Source organism: Danio rerio, chromosome 18 (assembly GCF_049306965.1).
Source record: "Danio rerio strain Tuebingen ecotype United States chromosome 18, GRCz12tu, whole genome shotgun sequence".
Lineage (NCBI taxonomy): Eukaryota > Metazoa > Chordata > Actinopteri > Cypriniformes > Danionidae > Danio > Danio rerio.
The window spans coordinates 12225786-12252098 of NC_133193.1; the positions used below are offsets into that span (position 1 = coordinate 12225786).

At 35.9% G+C, this 26313-nt stretch overlaps 1 protein-coding gene across 50 annotated transcripts in view; it reads left to right on the forward strand.

The window, feature by feature from the left end:
* Positions 1-26313, forward strand: part of mical3a (microtubule associated monooxygenase, calponin and LIM domain containing 3a) — a 151370-nt gene that overhangs the window by 113484 nt on the left and 11573 nt on the right. For 10 of the 50 annotated variants that reach the window (XM_073929835.1, XM_073929845.1, XM_073929832.1 and 7 more), the window contains 13 exons: positions 661-822; positions 3463-3540; positions 3830-3943; positions 4149-4234; positions 4334-6203; positions 6509-6603; positions 6710-6925; positions 8897-8947; positions 11861-11968; positions 12104-12197; positions 14766-14816; positions 15396-15446; positions 23733-23798. In XM_073929835.1, the coding sequence (XP_073785936.1) occupies positions 661-822; positions 3463-3540; positions 3830-3943; positions 4149-4234; positions 4334-6203; positions 6509-6603; positions 6710-6925; positions 8897-8947; positions 11861-11968; positions 12104-12197; positions 14766-14816; positions 15396-15446; positions 23733-23798 (3042 nt within the window). Of the gene's footprint in view, positions 1-660; positions 823-2085; positions 2149-3462; positions 3541-3829; positions 3944-4148; positions 4235-4333; positions 6204-6508; positions 6604-6709; positions 6926-8896; positions 8948-11860; positions 11969-12103; positions 12198-14765; positions 14817-15395; positions 15447-23732; positions 23799-26313 lie in introns of all 50 variants that reach the window. The other 40 variants (XM_073929833.1, XM_073929841.1, XM_073929847.1 and 37 more) reach the window with 24 other exon arrangements.

Genomic DNA, 26313 nt, shown 5'->3' on the forward strand with positions numbered 1-26313 from the left:
TATAAAAATGCATAGACACATGTAGATTATTTACTTTAATCATTACTATTGGACTGTGAAGAGACTTTCAACCAGCACAACAAAAAATGTTTTCAAAGGCAATCACCTACTGCGCATTTAAAGTATACAAAATGTCAGAATTAAAATTGCATCGACCTGATTTTGATATGTGCATAAAACCGAAACCTAGAGTTAAGTAGTTTTTATACCTCAGTTTCCAGCTGACACATTTTGCTGTTTCATGGTAGCTAAGTGAACTGAACACTGGCGTCAGGTGTAATCATATCCACACCAAAGTGTGAAAGCACCCGCAGAGCTGATTGGGGCTTTTTAAAAAATGCTGTTATTTATGCTGAAGCCTTCGCATGCTACTTTTCTAATGTATTCACTGACTTTGCACTTTACAGTCTTTTCTAAACTATATGTTCCCTTTCTCTTTTTTGTCCTCTACACTTTCTGGTCATTTTATGACTGCCTTATCTCACCCTCTGCTCACATCGCTGCCAATGGAAACTTTTTTTTTTTTTTTTTTTTGTGAATGGGACTTTTTGGTTTTGAAACCAATTGGATTATGTGTTCCTGACGTGCAAATGGACTCGCCAATTAATCCTACAAAATGACCGTGCCTCCTTAATGGCTCCCTGTAATGCCACCATCCAGCTAGGAACCTGCAGATCCAGCAAGCCATTCATCCAGTAGACCCTCTGGACATCCAGATGGAGAGCCATCAGGCTGAGGGGGTGTTGGAGATGCCCTCGGTGTCACCCTTAGGCTCACAGCCCTCGCTCAACACCCAGCTCACACAGCCCACCTCCTCCACAGGTAACACTGTGTGGAGGAGACAAACACTGTGGGCCCTGTGGCTTTTTTGTAGAGGGTCTGGTGGTTATACCTGGTTTTACATGCATCTCATATGTTCATAAATGTATTATTATTATTATTATTATTATATATATTTTTACTGCAACCAGCTTGGGCTGCACTATATTGAAAAAATATGCAATATTGTTTGTTTTGTTATTTTGAAAAATAGCATTTTTTTAGCTTTATTTTTAAATAATTGATTTAATTATATTACAATAAGCAGGTAAAATAAATATTAAGATCTAATCAATTCTAATTAAGACAAAAAGGGTGCAAAAATTAAGTCTATAAATAAACGAAAACCTCTGATTGGCTGTATTGCCGCCATTAGTGTTTATCTTCAGCTCTGGGTTCACCTGTGGGCCGCCTGAGCCAATAACAGAATAGCAAATTTTAGGAAGGTGGAGATGAAGAAAGTAAGGCCCCATCTGATTGGTCAAATTTAGATAAACAACCAATGCATAAAATAAATGTAATTGATCGCACATGTCTGGGATACGTATATTGCGTTTATATAATAATATAGCGATAATTTTGCAATATTGTGCAACCCTACTGTCAGCACGTCAGTTTTTTTTTGTTTGTTTTTACTATTATATATATATATATATATATATATATATATATATATATATATATATATATATATATATATATATATATATATATATATAATTATTTTTTAACTAATATAGTGCATACTTTACTAATTGGCCTTTAACATGACAATAAGTATTAACGTTTGGAAATTTAGAAATGGTGAAGTTCTAACCAGCATTTACGGCTCTTCCCTTTGGTCTGACCACTTGAGATGAGTGTTGCCAGGTTTTAAAGAGTTTGTTACGTGTGAATTTGCTTGTGTGGTCATTTTTTTAATGTCCATTTCTCTTCCTTTGATGACTTCTGCATTCTTTCTTTCATCCACAATAGTGTTTTGCTCACTTTTAAAGCTTTCTGCTATCTATTGTCTTGCTTTAACACATTTATACATCGCTCTGTGTTGTTGTGACAATATGTTGAACTTTCTCTGTTTCAGTTATTTGCTCGATTTTATTGTGTCTTTGTCTTTATCAACATTGTGCATATTTTGACATGACTAAGTACACATTCCTTCTGTTTATTTCTTTGATTGATTCATGATTGTATGTATGCATTTTTGTGTTGTGTCTGTGCATCTCATGTACCTGTTACCATTCTCATTTTTCATTGGTTTAATTGTAGCCCCCTCCCACAAATCCGTACGTCACGAGGCTGTCAGAGCCTGGCTGGACTCGATGTCTGGAGGTAGAGAGGAAGAACATACAATAACTTATATTAGCAGCTAACACACACAGTGCATGGCGATTCTATTGGACGATTAACACCACTGCAATCGGTTTTACACTACTGCATGCTGGAGACGAGACAGCATCTGGTGTGATAACTATTATTATCTTTCAGCTTAATCCAAACACATACTGACTAATGCATGCATCTGATATTTATACTTAAAAGGTATAGTTCACCCAAAAATGACAGTTCTTAATTTGTTACAAACCTGTTTTGTTCTGTTGAACACAAAAGAAGATTTTTTGGAAGAATGTTGAAAACTTGGAACCATTGAATTCTGTAGTAGGAAAAACAAATACTATGAAAGTCAATTGATACAGGTTTCCAACGTTCTTCAAAATGTCTGCCTTTGTGTTCAACAGAATAATAAAAATCTGAAAATGTCAAGGGTGAGTTTTTATGTTTTTTTTTTGGCTGAATAATACCTTTAACCATTCTTTATTATAAATACATTATAAATATTATGAAATGCCCCAAAAAATGCAATCCATTAGCACAAATTCTGTGAAAACCATTGTTCATAGTGTTAAAAGATGTTGCACACTCTTAGTTTATTTTCTGAGGATGCTAAAAGCTTGTTGAGACAAAATTGCAAGGCAATTTTGCCTCTACAGCACTAAGGCACGGAGAGGTCAAATTCAAAAAAAGAACTAAAAACCGTTCTAAGTATTTTCATGGTTTAGCAAAAGCACACGCAACACCCTTGAGTATAGCAGCCTTGAGCATGTCACATTTGTGCAAGATAGAAATGGACCAAAAAAGATTGCATAGCATTCTGAATCTTTCTCTCCAAATCTCAGCTTTGGTTCAAATTATGGTCGCTGACAATGAACATTGTTTTTTATCCAAATATTAACTATAATTAATATAATTTCCTGACTAAAGTTGTGGTGTGTGGAAGGGGTGTCTCTGCTAAGTCTTTTTTATTTTTGGTAGTTTGGTGTCATTTGTTCTTCACTCACCCTCATTCCAACCCATCTCAACAGCTGCTGACTTTGAGTGCAATCCATTTGACACTGTAAATGGGTACTTGCATGTGTTTACCTACTAATGCCATTTATTTCTTAATTTTGTCATGCACACTCATTGTGTTTACTTTAAATTTCCCTCAAGACCATCATTGGTTAGCTGCTTGATTAATGTGTTCTTTGCTTGTCCTTTATATTTTTGCACTCAGTATTTGGCTTTAAATGATATCTTGTGCCACCAACACCTTGGCATTTTTTTTTTTAGACTTCTGCTTATCTTCATTTTCTCCTGTGATCCCAGAGCCCTGTGAAGAGGACGATGACCCTGAAGCTGAAGCAGGCAGTCCTGACTTTGAGCCAGGCACTGAAATAGATCAAGGTTTGCCAAATGCCATTTCATGTTGTGATGAGATTAAGCCTTTAAAAAGGTTACAGAATTTAGCATTTTGCAATTTAATTGGCAGCAGAAGCCCTTTGTCTAAAGATAGTGGTGTACTAATTAGAATTACATGTGTTGTAATTAACTAGTTTAACTAAATAACATTGTTTTTAAAATCTTTTAAAGATCATTTTAAGAAATGACAGTACATTGGCAACAGAAATGCATGCTGAAAAAAAAGAAAAGCAAACTTAAGACTCTCACAATGTTTTAATTTCTAAATTCACAGAGGACATTCCCTCAGATGCAGAGGCTGAAGCTCGTTCACGGTGCATAGATGAAGTGGTGACACTTCCAGTGGATAATGATAAAACAGAAAGCCAGGGACAGGTTTTCAACACTGGTAATCATAACTTAATTACAATCACATAATTCGATGCTTTTTCTAGTTTTGTTTGAGACAGATGACTGCAAATGTTCCAACAGTGTCTCTGAACACATTACATCAATGTGTTGCTTCATAGTTACTAAACCTTTGATGATTAAAATCTCAGCACAAGGGAATTTTTGATGCCTATCAATATTTGAGCCAATTTTCTTTTTCCTAGCAGAGAAAACGTCTGCAAATCCAAGGGAGTTGATTGTGGACGTTGTGCTGTCTCCAATCCAAAAACCTGCTTTACCCATTGAGGAGGTAATACCGGATTGTGGGCACAATTTGTTTTCTATTCAAAATGGCAACAAAAAACACTCCATATTATAAAACTCTGCCTTCTCCTCTTTCCCTCTACAGGTGCATGAAGTTTCTCCTGTAGTACTAGTTAAATCTCCTGGTGCACGTTTCTTCCCTGAGCCCTATCTGCCTGATAAAGTCAAGCAGAACATTCCCCCGCCTCAGAGTCCTGATGTTAAAACCCCTCATTCTCCTGTAGCTCAAATCATTGCGCTGTCGCCCATCTGTTCCCAGCCTGTTCCACAACCAGGCACAGCATCTCCCAAATCTCCAGTCCAACCACAGCCTTGTGCCTGTTCTCCAACAGGCAATCCTTTGTCTCCGATTTGTACCCAATCGCAACCCTGCAATGAGCCACCTTCACCCCTATCCACAAGCTCCCCCGTCAGGACTCAACCAGTCCCAGCAGTAACTTCTACTCCTTTAGCTAAACCTGCTTCCGAGAATAGGACTAATGAACATTTGAAAGATTCAACTCCTGAGCTTAAGAAAACAGACCTCATTGAGGAGTTCTGGTTGAAGAGTGCAGAGATTAGAAAAAGTTTAGGGCTCACTCCCCTGGAACGAAGCAAAACTGCGGTGGAGAAGAGCATTGTGAAAACTCCAACACCCGAATCATCATCTCCTAAGTCTTATACCCCAGAGGACTTGTCTGAGGAACAGAAGCCTACATTTACGGGCCGTTCTATCATACGCAGGATCAATATTACCTTGGAGGGTCAGGTTATATCTCCGGTGGAACCTAAAAGTAATGGTTCAGAAAAGAAGGACTTAAGCAGCAGTTCAGGGTTGGGTCTAAACGGAAGTGTGACCACCAGTCAGACAGCTGCTAGCGACAGCTACAACAACTCTGATTCTACAATGCTTACCCCTCCTTCCAGTCCACCACCTCCTCCACCCAGGGAGGAACCTGCTTGTCTCCAAAACAAGAAGTCTCAGGTTTCCTGGGACAACCTCCTTGAAGGCACAGAAGAACCCAAATCTGAGACCATGCCCATTAAGCCCAGGACTCCAGTTAGTCCCCCTCAACCAAAACAAAAACCAGTTACAGCTCCAGTGCCAACCCCTAGAACCAATCCACCTGTTGTGATGAGGGTTAAGGAGCCCAATAAACCACGTCGAGAAGAAGTGAGAAAGTCTTTTGTTGAGTGTGTAGACGAGATACCATTTGCTGATGATGTTGAAGACACATACGATGACCGCACTCCAGATGCAAGTGGTCTTGAAAAGTTTTACACACCGCCGACTAGCAAGGTCAACCGGGATAAGCCGCCTCTCCACTTGGCACTGGCTATGGAAAATGGCAAGCCCAATATCCCTGGAGTTTCCCGAACAGCAAAGGGTTCCCAGCATTTTTCTCCTGAAGCCAAGGAGATCGCAGAGGAGCGAATGAGGGCACGGGAAAAGTCTGTGAAGAGCCAAGCTCTTAAAGATGCAATGGCCAAGCAGCTTACAAAGATGAAAGATTCTGAGGTTGCCAAGGGGGCTGTAGCAAAAGTAGCCTGGGATATTCCTGAAACAAAAGGAAAAAGCAAAAAGCAATCTAAAGCCCAGAAGGACTCTGCAGTGAAGGCCTTGGAGTCCAAAAAGCAAGCAGACACACTTCCAGACCGTTTCTTCTCTACACCATCTAGTAAGGCCTTAGACAGCTCTGTCACATCTTCAGAGAGCTCCACAGGGGGCAAAAGCAAGAAACGCAGCTCACTGTTTTCTCCACGCAAAAACAAAAAAGAAAAGAAAGCCAAAAATGAAAGACTGTCCAGCACTGAAGAAACGCCGCCCAAGCACAAGTCCCTTTGGAAAGCAGTGTTCTCCGGCTACAAGAAGGACAAAAAGAAGAAAGATGACAAGTCATGCCCAAGTACACCCTCAAGCTCTACAACTGGAGACTCGGGGAAGAAGAAAGATTCACCCCTGGACAGGTCCTCAGGTCAGCTGGAAGTTTTTCATTTGAATGGCTCATCTTTTTTTCTAGCAGTCTTACAGAATTTATATAGTCCTACTCTGACACCATCCTAAGCATCATTAAACCTCTTAAATGACTGATTTAGATCAATTTGTGCAGTACATTTAATTTAGTTCGCTGTCAGTATACGATAATTTCCTCAAAAAGCAGCTCACTTCAGACCCTCATGGGTTTTGTTCTTGCAGAATTTTGCTGAAATTTAGTTTGACTTGCATTTTTTCTCAGTCTTTTTCCACTTACGCAAAGATCTGTTTAATTTACCGCTGTAGATTTACGTCTGAGGAGAAATCTAAGCTTTTCTGAGGACTCTGATCTCTCCTGTGACGATGTTCTGGAAAGATCCTCTCAGAAGTCCAAGGGTGATGTAAGTGTATATAATATTTAAAGAGTTTCTTCTTTCTGATTTCAGTCAAATGTTTTTTTTTTCTCTCTGCAGCTTAAACTTTAATGAAATCTTTTGCTCTTCTTAGCGTCATGTGGACCTGTTTGACTTGGTGTCAGATTTGAAAAAAGAAGCCATTAAAGAGGAGAAAGCAAAAGAGAAGGCTAAGGATAGGGCAAAGGAAAGGGGAAGAGTTACTGAGAAGGGCAAGGAAAGGTCAAGAGAAAGGGAGAATGAAAAAAGAGTCAAAGAAAAGATGGTGAAAATGAAAGATGTGGAACGGGAGAAAGGAAAAGAGGAAGAGGTATTTCAGTGATGATATTTCACAGCAGTTTGGAGCTACTGGTTTAAGACAGAACATGAATGCAACTCTATGCCAACAAGCCAATTAATGTAAAACATATTGAGAAATATCAAACAGCATTGGGTTTCATTTGTAACCTGTACGAAATCAAGTATCTTCAGCCTTGCTGTGTGTTTGTGAAGGTGAACAGGGAGTTGACCTAGATGTGTAGAAGAAAGGTTATAGTGTTCTTCAGAAGACATAGAATTTAATAGAATGTGGTTAAATTAGGCACTTTTAAGGGGCTGATATACTTAATGCAAAGCCGAGGAACAAACTAGTGTGATATAATTGTCGAACAAATCAGGTCAAAATCAAGGTCTTTCCTCACTGAATTCTGATATTTTCATATGCGTTTGTTCGTATTCATATGCAAAAATGTGTAACGTAAACAAACCTTGCACACTGAGTCCGATGCGTATTTATTAGTCCAGCAGTTCCCAACGGGGTTTCTAGCCCACAAGGGGGCCTCAGTGAGCTCTGTGGGGGGTCGCGTCATATTTTTATTATATTTTTAGAATAATCCTTAGACGTTTGGGATGGTTACCCTAGTTAATTTTATTCCCTGGCTGACCAAAAAATGGACAGTTTTAATTAGTCCTTCACAAAAAAGACAGTATCACTGATTCGCCTTCAGCAGCTAATAGATAACCCAATCATACTGGACCCAGGTGAGGAAGCTCCAAACATTTCAGGTCGCAGCGCATACTGGTAACATGAAATGCAGGAAATACCAAAATAGTTACCTGAACTATGGTTTTGTTCATTTTTCTAGAAGCAGTTGTTGATAATGAATGCATGAGGCCGTCCAAATTAATAAGACATTTGCAGACAACTCATCTCCCATACAAGCCCAGAGTATATTTGGAGCACAAGGCAAAATAATCGACACACCCTAATTTAGATTAGAGACGTCAAAGTTACTGACAAGAAACTTTAAAAAATATTGTACACAGTTGCTGAAAAATCAAAGCAACGAAAGGGCATATACTTGCAGAAAATTTGATTTTGCCATGCCCAACTGAGATTTTCAAGGATTTTTTTGGAGAGGATAAATCAAAACAACTAACTATATAGATACTATTATCAAATAATGTGTCAAACGTTGCATAACAACAATGTCAAAATACGATAGGGATCAGCTTTGTGTGTGACTTTGTGGTAATAAAATCACTCTTTAAATTGACGAGTCAAAAATGGCAAAACTCCTTGCATACGTTCGTAATGGGAAAACGAGATATGAACATTTTGATATTTGGCAAGATTCACAGCGCACATTTACATATTCATCTAAAATAATGCTCTATAGCTTCTAGCATCAAAGGCGGCATAAGCACATTTGCAAACAGTAAATCACTGCTGAGGTATTTCAAACTTCTGTTCACCTCCAAACTAAGAAAAAAGTTTGCTTTGAGTATATCGAGGCCTTCTGAGTGCAGAGGTTGTGACACAGGTAGTTTGTGTTTGGTTTGTTGTATGTTGTTAAATTAATTTACACCATTTTTTATCTTAGTTGTGGTTTAGTAACTGATGCATTCATGTGTTTTAGATTACATTCTCACCCTCTAAAGTCTTTTAGAGAAAACTTGGTCCAAAATGAACTATTGCCACACCTGCTAGATGCAAGTGAAAAGTTTGAGCCAAACAATTAAGACTAGATATCCTGGAAATGTGTTGAATATTGTAAATGAGTGTGTTCCCAAATGCTGGTTGGCGATTGTTAATTTTGGACCCTGATATTTATTGTGCTGCACCAAAACACAGTCACATTAATTTGTACTTGTTTACTCATCCCCCAGCATCCTTAAATGTTTAATCTTGTGTTTGTATTTGTCGTAGAATCCTGATTTGACTTAATTGTACATTAACCCATCTAATCGCATTGTTATTGTTTTGTTTGTTTTTCCTTTTGTCAATTTATTTCTTTTTAAGTCTGTTTATGTACCTCATGCATTGGCGTTCAAGAGATCATATGCCACAAAGGTAGTGTGTTCATTCATTCCCACTGGTCTACCCGTTTTCCGCATGTCATACCACACGTCGTGGCTAACCCCCTGTCTGTTATTGTTGTTCCAAATGTTTTTTATTCTTTATTTTTATTACTAACCATTATCTGCAGCATGGTGAAGGCTGAAGCACCCCCTTTCTGCTGGAGGATGTAACTGCATCACATGATAAACTCAAAAGGCTTTCTGGCTGTTGACCTGCATATTATTTTCTACACTGTGTAGCTCACTGGTTTACATGTGACCTGTTTTTCTGATTTCATAGCTTTTACTAGACTCTCCAGATTTAACGTTGTATTCTTTATTCTTCAGATTTAACGTCTTTGTCTGTCTTGCACCGTATTTGTTAACTGAATGCAAAATACTGATGAGTTATACAAAGACAACAATGGCAAATGACATTCTATCTATCTATCTATCTATCTATCTATCTATCTATCTATCTATCTATCTATCTATCTATCTATCTATCTATCTATCTATCTATCTATCTATCTATCTATCTATCTATCTATCCATCCATCCATCCATCCATCCATCCATCCATCCATCCATCCATCCATCCATCCATCCATCCATCCATCCATCCATCCATCCATCCATCCATCCATCCATCCATCCATCCATCCATCCATCCATCCATCCATCCATCCATCCATCCATCCATCCATCCATCCATCCATCCATCCATCCATCCATCCATCCATCCATCCATCCATCCAATCTGTCTGTCTGTCTGTCTCTGTCTGTCTGTCTGTCTGTCTGTCTGTCATTTTATCCACCATTTTATGTGTCATTTTATCTATTTTTCTATCATTATGTGTATCTATTGTTCTGTCTATCATTGTATCTTTTGTTACTCGTTTTTTGCACTTAGCTCCATCTATCCATTCTGTCTTTTGTTCCATCCATTCATTCATCATTCTGTCTTTTCTTCTATCCATCCATCCATCCACCCATTCATCTTTTGTTCTATCCATCCATCCATCCATCCATCCATCATTCTGTCTTTTCTTCCATCCATCTATCCTCTTATTCATCATTGTTTGATCCATCCATCCATCTATCCATCCATCGATTCATCCATCATTCTGTCTTTTCTTCCATCCATCCTCTTATTCATCATTTTTTGATCCATCCATCCATCCATCCATCCATCCATCCATCCATCCATCCATCAATTCATCCATCATTCAGTCTTATGTTCTATTAACCCATAACTCTCTTTTGTTCTATCCACCGTTCATCCTGTCTTTTGTTCTATCCATTCGTTGCTCCATCCATCCATCCATCCATCCATCCATCCATCTGTTGCTCTGTCCATCTGTTGCTCCATCCATCTATCCATCCTTTTCTCTGTTCATCCATGATTTCAACCATTTATCCATCCTTCTGTTTCTCCATCCGTCTGTCCATCCATCCATCCACCCATCCATCCATCCATCCATACATACATCTGTTGTTTAATCCATTCATTGGTCTCTCCATCCATCCGTCTATTGCTCCATCAGTTGTTCCATTAGACTGGGGCTCCATCTATTCATCTATCCACCTGTTGCTCCATCCATCAGTCCCTCCACTTGTTGCTCCATCTATCAGTCCATCAAACTCTTGCTTCATCTATCCGTCCATCCACCTGTTGCTCCGTCCATCCACCTGTTGCTCCATCCATTCGTCTATCTGTTGCTCCATCTATCCCTCCCCCTATCTGTTGCTCCATGCAACCGTCTATCTGTTGCTCCATTCTTCTGTCTCTCCATCCATCTGTCCAATTATTGTTATATTGCTCCTGTCTATGTTACTCTATTTCATTAGCTCTTCTTTTCTCTTTCACAAAATCTTTTGGTCCGTCATACTATCCATGGCTCAGTTGCTCGATTTTTCTCTCTTTCTCTCTCTCTCTCTCTCTCTCTCGCTCTATCACTTCACCTCTCTATCTGTTACTATGTCTGTTCTTGTAACTATTTGTCACTCTATTTCTTTGTCTGTTGCTCAATTTATCAGTCATACCATCTATCTATTGCCTAGTCTGCAAATGTACAGTTTGTTTACACATGATTTAAAGTTGTTTGAGATAAAGCGTTTGACTACATTTATTTTACTGAATTTCTTAAGGAAGAAAGTATATTGTGTATATCTATATTGTGTGATATATCCAGTATTAAAGTACATATGCAGAATCATTACTGTGATAAAAATCACTTCTGACTAGACCAACACGAAATCTGCATCTGCAAAAATCCACAGATTTTCATTGACTTATGAGCCCATTATTCAATCTAATGTTTTTCTTATGTAAATGTGTGTAGATATATATTTAATCAGGTTTTTTCTATATTAACTGATATTATTAAATATTATTGAATAATATGCAAATATATGCAAATGTTTAGATGATTTATGTACAATACTTTACAGTTTGCAAAGTAACATGTTCTGTCTTCTAGTAGATATATTACATGGAAGACTTGCTTTGTTTAACAAACAAGTGGTTCTGATTTGATTTGCATTGTAAACCAAAGATAAAATGTTCAAAAACATTTTTTATGCGTTAAATTAGTTACACTCAAAGTCATTCAGCATAAATCTAAAGATTTTGTACAGACTTGCACAGAAATAGTAAAATATCCACTGATTCTGTCTGGCCCTGCTTATGACATGAACTTATACTTCCAATATAGCATCTAGTGTTATTTAATTCAGATGTACTTCAGGCTGTTGTAGCAGTAGCTCAGCTTTGCTGGTAGGTCGTGTTTTAGACTTTGCTGTAGACATATTACTCAGACCCCTGCTGTAGACACCCGTAAGACTGCAGGCAAAGATCCGTTTATAACTGACTTGAACATACGCTACAGGAATACTGGATCTGACTTTTAATTTCCTTTTGCAGAAGACATACACGGAGGAGGAACTGAACGCCAAGCTGACAAGAAGAGTACAGAAAGCTGCACGGAGGCAGGCCAAGCAGGAGGAGCTCAAGAGACTTCACAGAGCTCAGGTGAAAGCCTACTAATGACTGATTTTTTTTTTTTTTTTTTTTCTGCATGAGGTTGTCAGAAAGTTGAATTTCAGCCATCATCACGCAGCATAATAGAGTGTGAAATCAACCAGACGCTACTTTCTGATTCCTCAGATGATTCAGAGGCAGCTGGAGCAGGTGGAAGAGAAACAGAGGCAGTTAGAGGAGAGAGGCGTCGCGGTGGAAAAGGCACTGCGAGGCGAAGCAGGTATCTCTGTCTTTAAGGCTTACTACTTTTACAAATGTTTCCTCAGAAGGGTTAAAACCTAAGAGCAGACTTTCAGACTATCTCAGGCTTTTCTTTATCTATTTTGATTTTGAGGTCCAAGCTCTGCTTGCTGTTGTTTATATTACTAAACTGCATTACAGACTTTCTTTATGCTTTATTGTTTATGCATAAGGCATACTTTGTCTTTTGCTGTTTTGTTAACTTGGGTCAGTAGTTTTTATATACAAACCTTGTATCTCATTATGAAATTTCAAACTCTCTCCCCCTCAAGATCTTTCTTTGAACCTTAAAAGTCATAGATTTTTTTGGAGTGAATATGATACATTTTGTTCTAGTCATGCACAACTTTGAATTATTTAAACAGCAAGACTGCTATTTTTTAACCCTCTAGCTGCAATTATAGGCCTTTTTGTCTTTGACACATTTATATAATATAAATAAATATTATTTAAATCTATTAATGCTAAAGTATTGCTCCTACCAGGCTAATGGAAATCTGTCCTAGCAGTTCTGAATTTTTGGAGAAAGGAATGAGCAATGATATCAATGTATGTGTATACGAGTTAAAATAATGAATCTTATTTTTTTTAAATATTGTAGATGTAAAAAAAATAATAATTCTAACTATTTAGTAAGGATCTTAGCTGTTATTGTAGCAACACAGGTTTTGATAGCCAATTGCTATGAATGATTTAAAGTAAAAAGATTTTTTAAAAATTGGCACACTGCCACTTAAGCTTTCAAAATGTTTTTAAAGTAACAACATTTCGACCTACATAGCCTTCATCAGGTTCAACCTGCCTTTGAGAATCCTAGATGTGGGCACTTTTCTGTTTCTTGGTTGCCTGGTTTAATGTAAAACACACTTATATTATGACATGTACAGTAGTCAACATTTAAAGTGAATTAAAAAGGCTTTTCAAACATTGTCCTAAAACATGAATGGGTGTTGTTTACTAGTTTTAGGCTAATTTAATAAAAACAGTATATGCACTGTAAAACCCAACAGTCAACTTTATTAAATAAAATAATTGTACTCGAAATTTACCGGAAGTTAATTCTACTCATTTGAAAAGAGTTTTGAACTCTTAAATTAAACATATCATTAATTCAGCTTAAATGGAGTAAGTTCGCAGTACTCATATAGATTAGTTTTTTTACTCAAATGATTTGTAGCAATCAGTTTCCTCAAATGGTTTGAGTTGCTTTAACTTATTTTTACAGTACTCAGTTGGTTTGAGTTCTCCTCATTTACTGGGTTTACTGTGCTCATATTGCTTCTATTGCTTATATTGATATATACACACTGGCTTTTAATTTTCAGTCAGTCAGCCCAAGTGCTTCAGGTGAACTGTCTTTCCTTTACAAAAAAAGCCATCTTCACTGCCTGATTGAAATATGATATAAAGTGAGTATCAGACTGGATAAGAGGAACTGCATTAAATTCCCTTTTCCCCGCTACTGTATGTCTTTGAAAAATGATTTTTTACATTTTTTTAACCTTAATATTTTCAATGTAGTTACTGTGCTAGACTGCTGCTAATGACGGCACTAGTGTTTACATGGTCTTTCACCTCATATAAAGCTTTAACAGTAAATTACTGCTTAAGTTTATTAAACTGGATGTATTGTAATTAGGCATGGGACGATAACCGGTTTTAAGTTTTAAACCGCTCTTTTGAAAAGTCAAGGTTTTAAAACCGTCCAAAATTTTAAGGTATTTGTATTTATTTTGTATTTTTTTAGGTTGCTATAGACCTGAACAGTGCAGTGACTTAATTTATATCCATAGAAAAGCAGGATATCCAAAGATGCCTTTTCAAGTTGAAAAGAAGTCAGTGTTTTTGAAACTAATTAAGACAGAAGAAGTCTCAGACTCAAATTTATTATCCCGTTTAGGGAAACTAAAATTGCAGCAAGGTGCTGTCACACAGGCGACACAGTCAATGTCTTATTTAAATCATTTAGTCTGACATTTGTTTTAAAATATTTTAAATGTAATATATATATATATGTTCAATGGGAAAAAAAAGTTGTAGTTTTTTACCCAGACATTCAAAAACACCATATTTTACTGCAGTAATCACAATATTGTGATATCTTTACCCAAGATTTTCATACTGTTAGAATCTTATACTGGCCTAATTTTAATTACATTACAACATTAATATTTTTAAAGGAACCGTATCAAATTAAAAATAGTAACATTAAACTTGCAACCGAAGATTACCATTGTCTTAAAAACACTAGCTGTGCATATAGCCCATTTGCTATCAAAACCTGTGTTTTCTACAATAACAACTAAGATAATTACTAGAACCTTTTGTAATATACAATTGCAGGAAAAAGTGTCCTGTTGCAAAATGTGAATGGTAAATATTGACAAAAGGATTCAGCTATGTGTGATTTCCAAACAGGCTAAAGCCAATAGAACGCAATTGATACGTTTGCACTTAATGCTTCTTCTCTCAACTTCCCCTCTCCCCTCCATCCCAATCTTTTATATGTAGTGTTTCTTAATCTCTTTTATCCTTTACTCTCTCTAAGGGTTGTATAAAGGTTCTAGCGTTAGTCCAAAACAGCGTAAGAGACGCTCAGGTGAAAACTTAGGTGTTGTAGTCGTCTCCGCGTACCTTACCATCTTCATCCCGAGCATCGTCTCTCCTGGTGTCTCCTCATGTGTGCGTCAACTGCATGACCCGTCAGTTTGTTCACACCAAACATAGATTTGTGTGCCACCAACTGGATGTGGTCCAATATAAATGACAGTATTCTAGGCACCCTTTTTTTTTTAAATCACTTTCTATTCATGGTTTGTTGTTTGTTTAGCATAGTATATTTGCAAGCTCTACAGATTACCCATAGCATAAATTATTAAAACAACCCATATGCATTGAATAGCAGACATAGATGACTGACTGGAATTAAAAGAACAAGCTTTTTAATTTGAGTTTCCCCAGTGCTACAAATCTATGTGCCCATCCACCATTACGGGACATGCAGTGTAAATACGATTAACTACATGTGTTTAAACGCCAATAACAAGTTGTAATGAGTGTGCATTTGGCGTACCTTGCTGTGTGAGAGTGTGCGTTTGTGTGCAACATATGCATGACCTGAAGCTACTGGCTGTGCCTGTGTGTGCAGTAACATGTTTCTAATATATCCTTATTGTAGACTATTGGGGAGAGTCTAATTACAGTGAGATCCTGGATTTGCATCTGGGCGGTATGTATTTCAAATCTGTTGCTTGAAATGGACTAACATCTAACGCCCTCACTTTCCCCCCCTGTACTTACTGAAGCCTGTCTCCCTTATATTGACCCCCTCTGCCTAAATATTCTCACATTTGCTCATGTAGTATTATCTAATATTATATCAGTGCAGTTTATTTGCATTGTTAAATGTTTGTACTTGCAACGTATGTAGTATTTAATTGAATTTGCTGTTAATTTAGATTTATTTTTATTAATTGCTAATTATTTGATTGTTAATCTTTTAACATATTAGTGTAGTTTATATTTATTTATTTATTTGTTTATTTATTTATTTTTATTATGTTTAGTGTCATAAATCATGACAGTTATTTATATCTAAAATGAACACATTTTTATTTTTTATTTTTTGCCAAATTGCTTGCTTGCAAAATGCCCTGCAATTATAATCACTTATAATCTTAGGGCGCAAACTATTAATCCTTCCATTAATTTATGGGCTTCCAAAATCCAAGATGGGGCAGTTCACCCAAAAATTAAAAGTTTCTCACTTTTTTCTTTATTCTTTGAACACTAAAGGACATATTTTGGAGAAAGATGAAAACCTGTGACCAAAAACAAATACCAGTGCTTCCCACATAGACACTACTTTGGTTGGCCGCCTAAATACATTTGATGACATTTATTTTTTTAATATTGTCATCCTTTTACACTTTTTTGTATCTGTCTAATAGCAAAGTATCCATGATCAATTAACTAGTGCAGAAGTGTCAAATTCATTTTAACTCAGCGGCCACATGGAGGGAAATCTTTTCCTAAGTGGGAAGGATGGGTAAAATCATGGTATATATAACTTAAAAACAACAAATTCATATTGTTTTCTTTGTTTAAATATGATCAATACAAAACATAAAGCTGGAGCCTGAGGACAACACAACACAATTCATAACTTTTTTTATTTAGTGGCTAATTCATATTCGTAAGATCTTATTCGTAAAGTTTAGTACGATTTGCTCATCCACCAATGGCGGTTGGGATTAGGGGTGGGGTTGGATGCCACACATTTTTATATCGTACTGCTCTTAAAGTGACAGCGTGCAATATTCCTGCTGCCGGCTGTTTTGATCATTTTATCATTAATCAAACATCAAACACTGCTCTTGACTGAAAGACTTTTGCAGCTAGAATTATTATTTTTTCCATAAAGTGAAGATGCTTAAAGCACAGTTTGTTTCATATTTGTATTCTATTGTATTTATTTCCCTTTCCTTATTTATAAGGAGGAAAACAACTGTATATGTACAGTTGAAGTCAGAATTATTAGCGGCCCCTTTTCCCCCAATTACTGTTTAAGGGAAAGATTTTTTTTCAACACATTCCTAAACATAATGTTTCTTCTGCAAACAATCAAAGAATATATAGCTTAAGGGGGCTAATAATATTGACCTTAAAATAGTTTTTAAAAATATTTAAACCTGCTTTTATTCTAAATTGAGGATTTCTTTTTTTATTTCAATAGTCTTAAAAAAAACTTCAACTGATTAATAATAAACTATGTATAATAAAAAAATAATAAATAAATAAATAAAAATATTGTTAAAAATATTTTTTGTCACATCTAGTTAACCATGTGCTGTGAGTAAAAGTTGTGTTTTAGTCCGGCTACCACAGCAAGTATATTTCAAATCTGTGTGAAGCACTGAATTCTATGGGAGTACATATTTTCAGCATTTTTCTAAATATCTTCTTTTGTGTTTAACTGTAGAAAGAAACCCATAAAAATATGAAACAAGGATAAGACTATTTTGGGTGAACGGACCCTTTAATCAAACACATAGATTGCAATAGCTTGTAGTATTGATTAAGCCCCTCCCCTTTAGCCTTTTATAGAGCCAGTGCCTTACTGCTTACCTCGCCAACAGCTTTCATACCTTCCTTCCATACCTGCTCAGTTGCATAGGGGCCCAATACCCTGAGAGACCCCAGTGTTCTGCATCATTCATAATTGTGACTGATGCCTTCATGTGTGGTTCGTCTTCACCTTTTTCCCAAACCTTACATCTCACACTGTGGAGTTTTTGCTTGTTTGAATGAGTGTGTTTGTCTTGTGGTGTTTTCATTGATCATACTGTGAAGTTACCGGCAAGCCATGCCAAAAAACCCCCTACGCAGACAGGAGATCGCGTGGAGCTCTGTTTGTGACAATGCATAAATTATCCATTGTTTTTTAAAGGACGTTGAGGCATTGTTTAATCCATCCTTTGAAACTTTTTCAATGCAACTTACTAGAAAATATTTGTAATAAATATTCTGGTGGGTATTTTATGTTTATGGGTATTTACATATGCAAACAAAGGTAAGTACAACATATATTTTTATTAAAACAAATTTCAGATACGACACAAACTTCATTTTGTAAGATTTCTATGGGTCTTTGTAGCACTGCAGCCCAGTAACTGCTATGTTGCTACAATTTCTTTCGTTTCATAAACAATTGCACAGAGATTAAGTGACTTACATGCGATCTGTGCACTTTTTCCCCCCCATCACAATCTATTTGGTGACAGACCTGTGAACAGTTGGTAGATTTCCTGTAATCCAAGCTTAAAACACTTTGCGTAATTACTGTCAGTGTTCTGAAGCCATTATTTGGCTGCCGAACTTGGTCTTCACATCCAAAACAATACAGTTGTTCTCATTTTTCTTTCCAATTAAAAAAAAAAAAAAAAAAAAAAAAAAAGAGTAAAACTTTAGAAAGCTGTTGTTGTTTTCAGTGTAACTTTGCATCAGTTTGTTTATGGCCTGTTTAATGTGGGTCTTTCCATGCATGTCTGCATTAGAATGCAAGCTTGTTGCTGTTTTTCGTGGATAATTGGCTTCAGATTCTTCCCATAACTGCAGAGTTTGTGCCAGCGATTTGAGGCTTAAAGGGATAGTTCACCTAAAAGTGTCAAAACCTATTTGAGCTTCTGAATTCTATTAAACACAGAGGAAGATTAGATATAAATTGGATGTGTTTGGAAATATGACTTTAATTTAAAATTCAATGTAATGTTTTATTATTATTATTATTATTATTATTATTATTATTATTATTATTATATAAGCACACGCACATTGGTCAATTTCAAATGTGTATATATATATTTTATAATTTATTTAATTGTTGTTTCTCTTAAAGTACATTTTGAAATATTATATTATATTTAATACTATATTTAATTAACTTAATATATACTAAAATATAAAGTTAATATTCTGTATTGTTTGCTGGGTTTTGTAATATAATTAAAATCAATAAAAAATAAGTTGAAAAAAATTATAATGAAACAAGAAGATTTTTTAAATAAAGCCTGAAATCTGTAACTTTTGACTTCCATAGTATTTGTTTTTTCCTACTATAGAAGTCAATGGTCTTCAGCATTTATCAAAATATCTATTTTAGTGTTTTAACAGAAGAAAGAAACTCATAAAGGTTTAAAAAACAATTGAGGGTCACTAAGTACATTTACAGTGCGAAAATATTCATTTTTAGGTGAACTATCCCTTTAAGAGGAGTGTTTCATGCATGTTAGATTGAAACTTTTTTTTAAATAAAGCCCTTTTTATTTTACTTTTGATTTTAACACTTCTGTTAAACACAAGAAAATATATTTTAAATAAAGCCTGAAATCTGTAACCATTGACTTCCATATTTGTTTTTTTCCTAATATGGAAGTTAATGTTTTACAGCATTTTTTAAAATATATACTTTAGTATTTACTTTAGTACTTTAGTATTTAACAGATTAACGAAACTCATAAAGGTTTATAATCAATTGAGGGTCAGTAAGTATATTTAGTGTGCGAAAATATTTATTTTTAGGTGAACTATACCTTTAAAAGGAGTGTTTCACGCATGTTAGATTGAAAGTTTTTTTTTTTTTTATGTATATAATATAAGGGCATACTCACATAAGGTACATTTGCCTTGAAACGTGCCAAATCGTGATTGCCCCCTCTCCCCAGCGGCCTGCACTCACATTGCATGCTGTTCAGTTTAACAGGAAGAGAATTGCTCTCGCTCAGCACAGTGCAGATTGCTTTAGTTCTATCGTTTTGTATTATTTTTATTTGTATGGGATACAGTGACATGCAGTCAACACTTTGCCGAATAGATCCACCACTTTTGACGCTCAAAGTATCATAAATATCCTCGTGCTGCAGGTATTAGGAGGTTTCCTGTAGGTGTAGCTGTCGTGCAGCAAGGGGTTTGCGTTTTTAAAAAACTACGACAGTTTGCATTAATTAAAAATTAAGAATGATTAAAAAATCCATATGAAACAGTCTCCTAAAAGTGACATCTCGTCTTTAGTTTCGGGCTCAGGCACGCTTTGCACTCACACCACAAGTGTACGGCGACACAAGTGAACCGGCCTCTGGCATACCTCTTCCAACCGGACCAGGGACGGCCAACTAAACCATGCCTGAGCCCGATTCAGAACACTCACACTTCTCAAACGAATCGGGAAACACGCCTGGGCACAGTTTGGATAGCATAGTGTGAGTGTGCCCTAAAGCTCTTTTTAGTGTCCTTTTGCTTGAACACATCTGTTAAACACTAGAGAGGATATTTTTAATAAAGTCTGATCTGTAACCATTGACTTCCATAGTATTGTTTTTTCCTACTATGGATGTCAGTGGTTTTCAGAATTCTTTAAAATATATTTTTTAGTGTTTAACAGAAGAAAGGCACTCAAGGTTCATAACCAATTGAGGCTCATTAAGTACATTTACAGTGCGTAAATATAATTTTTTGGGTGAACTATGCCTTTAAGAGGAGTGTTTTCTTGCATGCTGTTAAAATATAAAGCCCTTTTTAGTGTCATTTTGCTTTTACACAAGTGTTAATGAGGTCAGAATAAGGGACAGTCATGTAGAAAATGCAGCTGAGGTAAGCCTTTATATGAGTGCTAATTAGTAATAGCATTAGTGCTAATTAGTAGGAATGTGCAATGTTTGCCGTCTACTATAATATCGTAACTGTTGTTTTTGTAATGTGCAAGCTGCCATTGAGCATAACACTCACCTTGCAAAAAGCAAACAAAAACATGTCTTAAGCATACAGAAGCATTCACTAAGTGAAGCACAAATACTAGCATCTGAGTGGGATTGCAAATGCAATGTTGATTTTATACATCAGTGCAACAAACAAGTCAATATAGAGTCTTGTTGTCTAATTTGATCTGTTTCACCAATGAAATTAGTTCCAAACAAAGCCAGATCACATCTGTCTCAATTCACTTACTTTAATAACTGTTTAAATGCTGTATTCGGTGCTTAGTATGTACTTTTTCTTTAAAGATACACATTTGGGTGTGTAGTGAAACCGTTAACAAGCTTTGGGACACACTACGGCATAAAATGTGTTCTTTAATGGACACTTTGACGCGTAATTATGTGCATCCTTTCATCATAAACTGGCCTGCCAATCATCTTGTCACTGTTACCATCCACCATTTAGTTTAATTCAGTTTCATTTCCTACCATATTGGAGAGAAAAGGAGTAGCGCTGATATGCCTGTCATGGGTCTTTAATGTGTAGACATCTGCTCATATTTTTGCATAATGCTGCATTTAAAGGTTAATGGTCAATTTGTTTTTTCCAGATGCAATATAACATGGACTAAATTAAATATAATTTATGTTAAATGTTGATTAGTCACTCAGACAGAACCCTTTATCCACTTACAGAAAAACATGAGCTTCATTTGTACAACCACATTAATTAAAGTCACACTGTAAGAAAATACTTTTCTTGCTTAGATTGTTTGACTTGTTTTTAGTCCAAATATCTATACATTCTTAATTCAAGCATTTTTTTGACACACAAAACATATTGTATTGTTTCAAGAAATTAGTTTTTCCTTACAAAAAACAAGCAAAATAATCTTCAAATGATAAAAACAACATTATTTTGCTTACCACATTGTGAGATTACTTTGCTTGTTTTAAGGAAAAACTAACTTTATTTTGGTATATTATTTCTTAAAACAAGACTTGATTTTTGTCTTGTGTTTTCAAATGCTAATTGGTTTAAGAATTTTTAGATATTTGGACTAAAAACAACGTCATTTGCAGTGCACATATATAAAAAATACACCCTAGTTATAGTTAAACAGTGTCTATTCAGTTTATGGCTTTAAACCAAACCATCCTCCATATCATAATAGGTTTTGGGTAATGTTAACTGTGTATGCGTGGATCAACACTTTACAAATCTAGTAGAAAGAAGTAGATTTTCTGGTGAAATTTGGCATACACTTTTCAATACCCTATTCTATGACACTTTCTTAAAGGCTTGCATATTACTTAGCATGGATAGTATGCACCTTGAGATGCTGTGGCTTAAAGTATAACAGTAAGAATACTCGAATAATAGTTAATAATAATAACTAATAATAGTTCTTTACAATTTATGTAACGCTGTTCTGGACACTCAAATCGCATTGCACATTTTTCGGGAAATCTCCTCATCCATCACCAGTGTGCAGCATCCACCTTGATGATGCAACGGCAGCCATATTATGCCAGACCGCACGCCAGCTGATTGGATGTGATGAAGCCAATTATAAAATGGGGTTTATGGTTAGGAGGCCAGGATGCCGAGTTTAAACCCCTACTATTTTTCGAAGGACATCCTGGGATTTTTAACAACCACAGAGAGTCAGGACCTCGGTTTAACCTCTCATTTGAAAGACGACGCTCACTGAGCAGTATAGAGTCCCTATCAATATACTGGAGTGTTAGGACCCACACAGACTACAGATTGAGTGCTGACCCCTGCTGGTCCGGCTGCAACCAAGCTTTCCCATCTGATCTCCCATCCAGGTACTGACCGGGCGCAGCTCTGCTTGTCTTCAGTAGGCGACCATGTGAGATTTGCAGAGAGCTAGCTGCCGGCCAGTGTTTCATTGATTGTGTTAAATGTAAAAAGAATCACTTTAACATTCAATTATGCTGTTTAACTTTAAGAATAAGGACTCAGAGTTGCAGAGTTTAGGCTTGTCTTAATGTACAACAAAAACTTTACTAAATAGTGTGTTTCATTCAAATCCAACTTGCCAGTTGGCATTATTGTTGCTAATAAGAAAAGACAGAACATACACTTGCTAAAAGAATCACTTGCTTTTTATTTATTTATTTTTTTTTATAATCAAATCAACAGTTTTGGATAAATTGTTTACACCAGGGTTGCCCCAACTCTGTCCTGTACTGAGTTTAGCTCCAACATACCTGAACTACCTAAACAAGCTCCTTATACTAGACACATCCTGAAAGTCTCTTAAAGGGAGTTGAAGCTAAACTCTGCAGAAGACCATTTGGCCACCCCCAAATATTTATTTATTTATTTTTGCTGTTTTAGCAACACTACAGTATCTGTGACAGTAAATTTACTAGCATGAAAACACACTCATACAAAATATTGTTTAATTATTCTCACCTAGATTGACTTCGCTACTGATTAGTTTCAGCCACTTCCGAGAGTAAAAAGGTCGCTGTTGAGCTGTCAAGGATTGTACTGTTTGACTCCTCTGCGATAGTTCATGTTATGAACTAGGACATTGTTGTCAGTTGGTTCAGCTTTGGTAAGGCTGCTCTGTCATCCGAGCTCTGCAGAGCACAAAGACCGACACAAGCATCTGCCTTTTAATTGGTTCCCCCATGCATCATTGGCAAAACCCTTTACTTCGGTGCCAGTTATTCTTCTGACGCTCATTTTTGTCTAGATCTCCTTTTCCATTTGTGGTTAGATTGACAGCCGCCATGCAGATTGCTGATTTCCACATCACACATAGTCGAGATGATTGGGAAATCTATTGTGCAGCCAGACAGAATGGGAACATCCCAAAACCAATATAGTGATTCAAAAAAATCTACAGAAAATGTCCTGATTAGACAGGAGACCTACAGTTGCATACTGTACGCCTTTGATGTAGCCTGTACAGACATTAGGTTTGCTCTTGAGTTGCCACTTATTATTTGCCCTCAGTAGTGCATAGAAGAAAAAGTTCAAAGAGCACTGTGATATTTCACCTCACTTCCTCAACTCATTCATGTTTGCGCTTTAGTCCCGTGTCATTTCCTCACACTATCTCGTATCACACTGCTGCTTTCAGTTTCTCCCCAGAAGTCCTCCCGTTTTTGATTTCCCTCCTCACTATTTTTTCTCTTCCACATCTCTTTCTTTTTCTCCTCTGCCTTTCACCTTTCTGTTTTCCTCCACTTCTTTCTCTCATTTCTTTCCTGTGTTGTGGAAGTTGAGCCCTATGTCGGGACCCCTCGCCGAAGAGCCCTGTACCTCTGCCCCTGCTGTGCCCCTGAAGGTAACGTAAACCCCGTCCTGTTTGCCGCCGGCCAGCTGTGTTTTCATAACTACATGGCCAGCGGCGTTACTTTGGCAACCTACTGGACCTAGGGAGTATCAAAGTGAACTCCTCTCCCCTGCCCTGCCCTGCCCGTGTGTGTTCAGGCTTTCAGGCTTAGTGGATTTCCCCCAGCAGATCACTGCATCACTGCCTCTGATAAACACATTTCTAGCAGATATATAATTAATATCTTAAAGGGCCAAATAATATTAATATTGACCTTGTTTTAAAAATAAAATTAAAACCTATTTTTATTCTGGACAAGTAAGACTTTCTCCAGAAGAAAACATATATACAATAGGAAATACTATGAAAATGTCCTCTCTCCATTAAACATCACATGAGAAACATCTGAAAACGAATATGAATTTCACAGAAGGGCTAATAATTTTACCATCATCTGAAACCATTTTAATAAACATGCATTGTATATGTTATTATTAAGTGTAAATTCATGGATTTTTTTGTACAGAGGATTTCTGTAAACGGTTTAATAAAACTTAATCAGTTGAATGAATCAAACATGCCCACACTATCAACATTTTTCTTTCATTATTGAGCTTCAAATGCTATTGCTATTCTATATCAGCAACACAAAATTGACTCAATGGTAAATGTTTAATATATCGCCCAGCCCTCTGCAGCATCAGCACTAGTCAGGCCCACCGTTTGGTTCCTCTACTGATCAAAGAACTTCTTTGTTTTGTGCCAGTTTAGACTTTCTAAAGAGGACGAGCATAGTGTGAAATGCATTTTTAATTGGTACATTAGAGCAGACCTGATGCGATGACACAGATCATTAGTGTATTTTGGGGGAAACTGCTCTGCTGATTATCGGTGTGATTTTGAAATAACAGCATGATTGTCATTTGCTCTTAGCCGGTTGTAAAGCCGTCAGCATTATATGTGTGCAAAGCTCACAGCTCCTTTACAGAGCTGCATCATGGTAATTCATAGACGATGTGTTCATGTTTGTCCATAACACTGATGATTTTGCTGTGAAGGAGAAGCATGTGTGAGTGAACACAACAGGAAAGTGAGGTCTCAAAATCTCACCCGTCCTTTTTAATGTCTTTGTCACATCATTCCACAACTTAAAGTCAACATGAAATCCAAATGGCCACCTTCTGCTTTTTTATTTTCTCCTGTTTATTCTGCTGCTTATTTTTTTCTACTTCTACTTTTTCTTCTGCATCTTTTATTTATTAGACTCATCATCTCATGAACAGTAGAAACTGGTTTTCTTGTTTCTTCTTTTATTAAACTATAATCATTTTAATTTTTAAACAACAGCAGCAGCAGTATTTGGGGTTAAATAATAATTAAATAATTGTAAAAAGCTATTATGCTGTTTGTTTTTGTTATTTTTGTGATAAATGCATTTTCAAAGATTTAAAGAATGGCCCTTAGCAATTTCATAAATTTGCTAAATGATTAGCTTTAATTTTATTGTAAATTAATCATATTAATTTGTAAATATATTTCATATTATTGCTTTAAGTATACTATTTTAATTAAATAGTATAATAATATTATAATTTTCATTACTAATTATACTGTTTTAGATTGCAGTGTAATTTTACTTCACTTTAATCATATTATTCCATAATATTCCAGCTTGCTAATTAAATCGTGTAAAATATTACTTACTACATTTTTAGTTTAGCATACTATGTTCCTTATAATTGTTTCTGATTAATATGTTATTGCATGTAATTATTTTAAACTTAATTTGGCAACTTCATTTAGTTTTTTTTTATAAGCATTTAGTTTTTTAGCCAATATTATTAAATATTGTTGTATTAGATGTTTGCTATAGTGATTATGATTGATAATTGCATGTTATTGCTGTAATTATATTTGATACTTTCTTATTAAAACACTGTAAAAAAAATCCCATGAAATTTGCGGTAAAAAACTGCCAGCTGGGGTTGCCAGAAATTTAACATGACACTACAGTAAAAAATGTTTTCAAGTTTACGGGAGAAATAATAATAATAATAAAAAAAATTATGGATAAAAACTGTAAGCTGTGGTTGCTAGAAATTTACCATAAAAATACCGTAGACATGATACCAGGTTTACAGCAGAAATAATCGAAAAAAATTATGGTTAAACTGCAAGCTATGGCTGACAGAAATTTACCATAAAGAAATACAGTAGAAATGTTATCAAATTTACAGTAGCCATAATCGTAAAATTTATGGTAAAAACTAAACTGTGGTTGCCAGAAATTTATTATAAAAAATACAGCAGAAATGTTATTAAGTTTACGTAGCAACAATCGGAAAGTGTACGGTTAAACTGTAAACTGTGATTGCCAGAAATTTACCATAAAAAATACTGTAGAAATGTTATCAGGTTTACGGTAGCAATAATCAAAAAATTTATGGTTAAACTGCAAGCTATGGTTGCCTGAAATTTACCATAAAAAATACAGTAGAAATTTTATAAAGTTTACTATAGCAGTAAT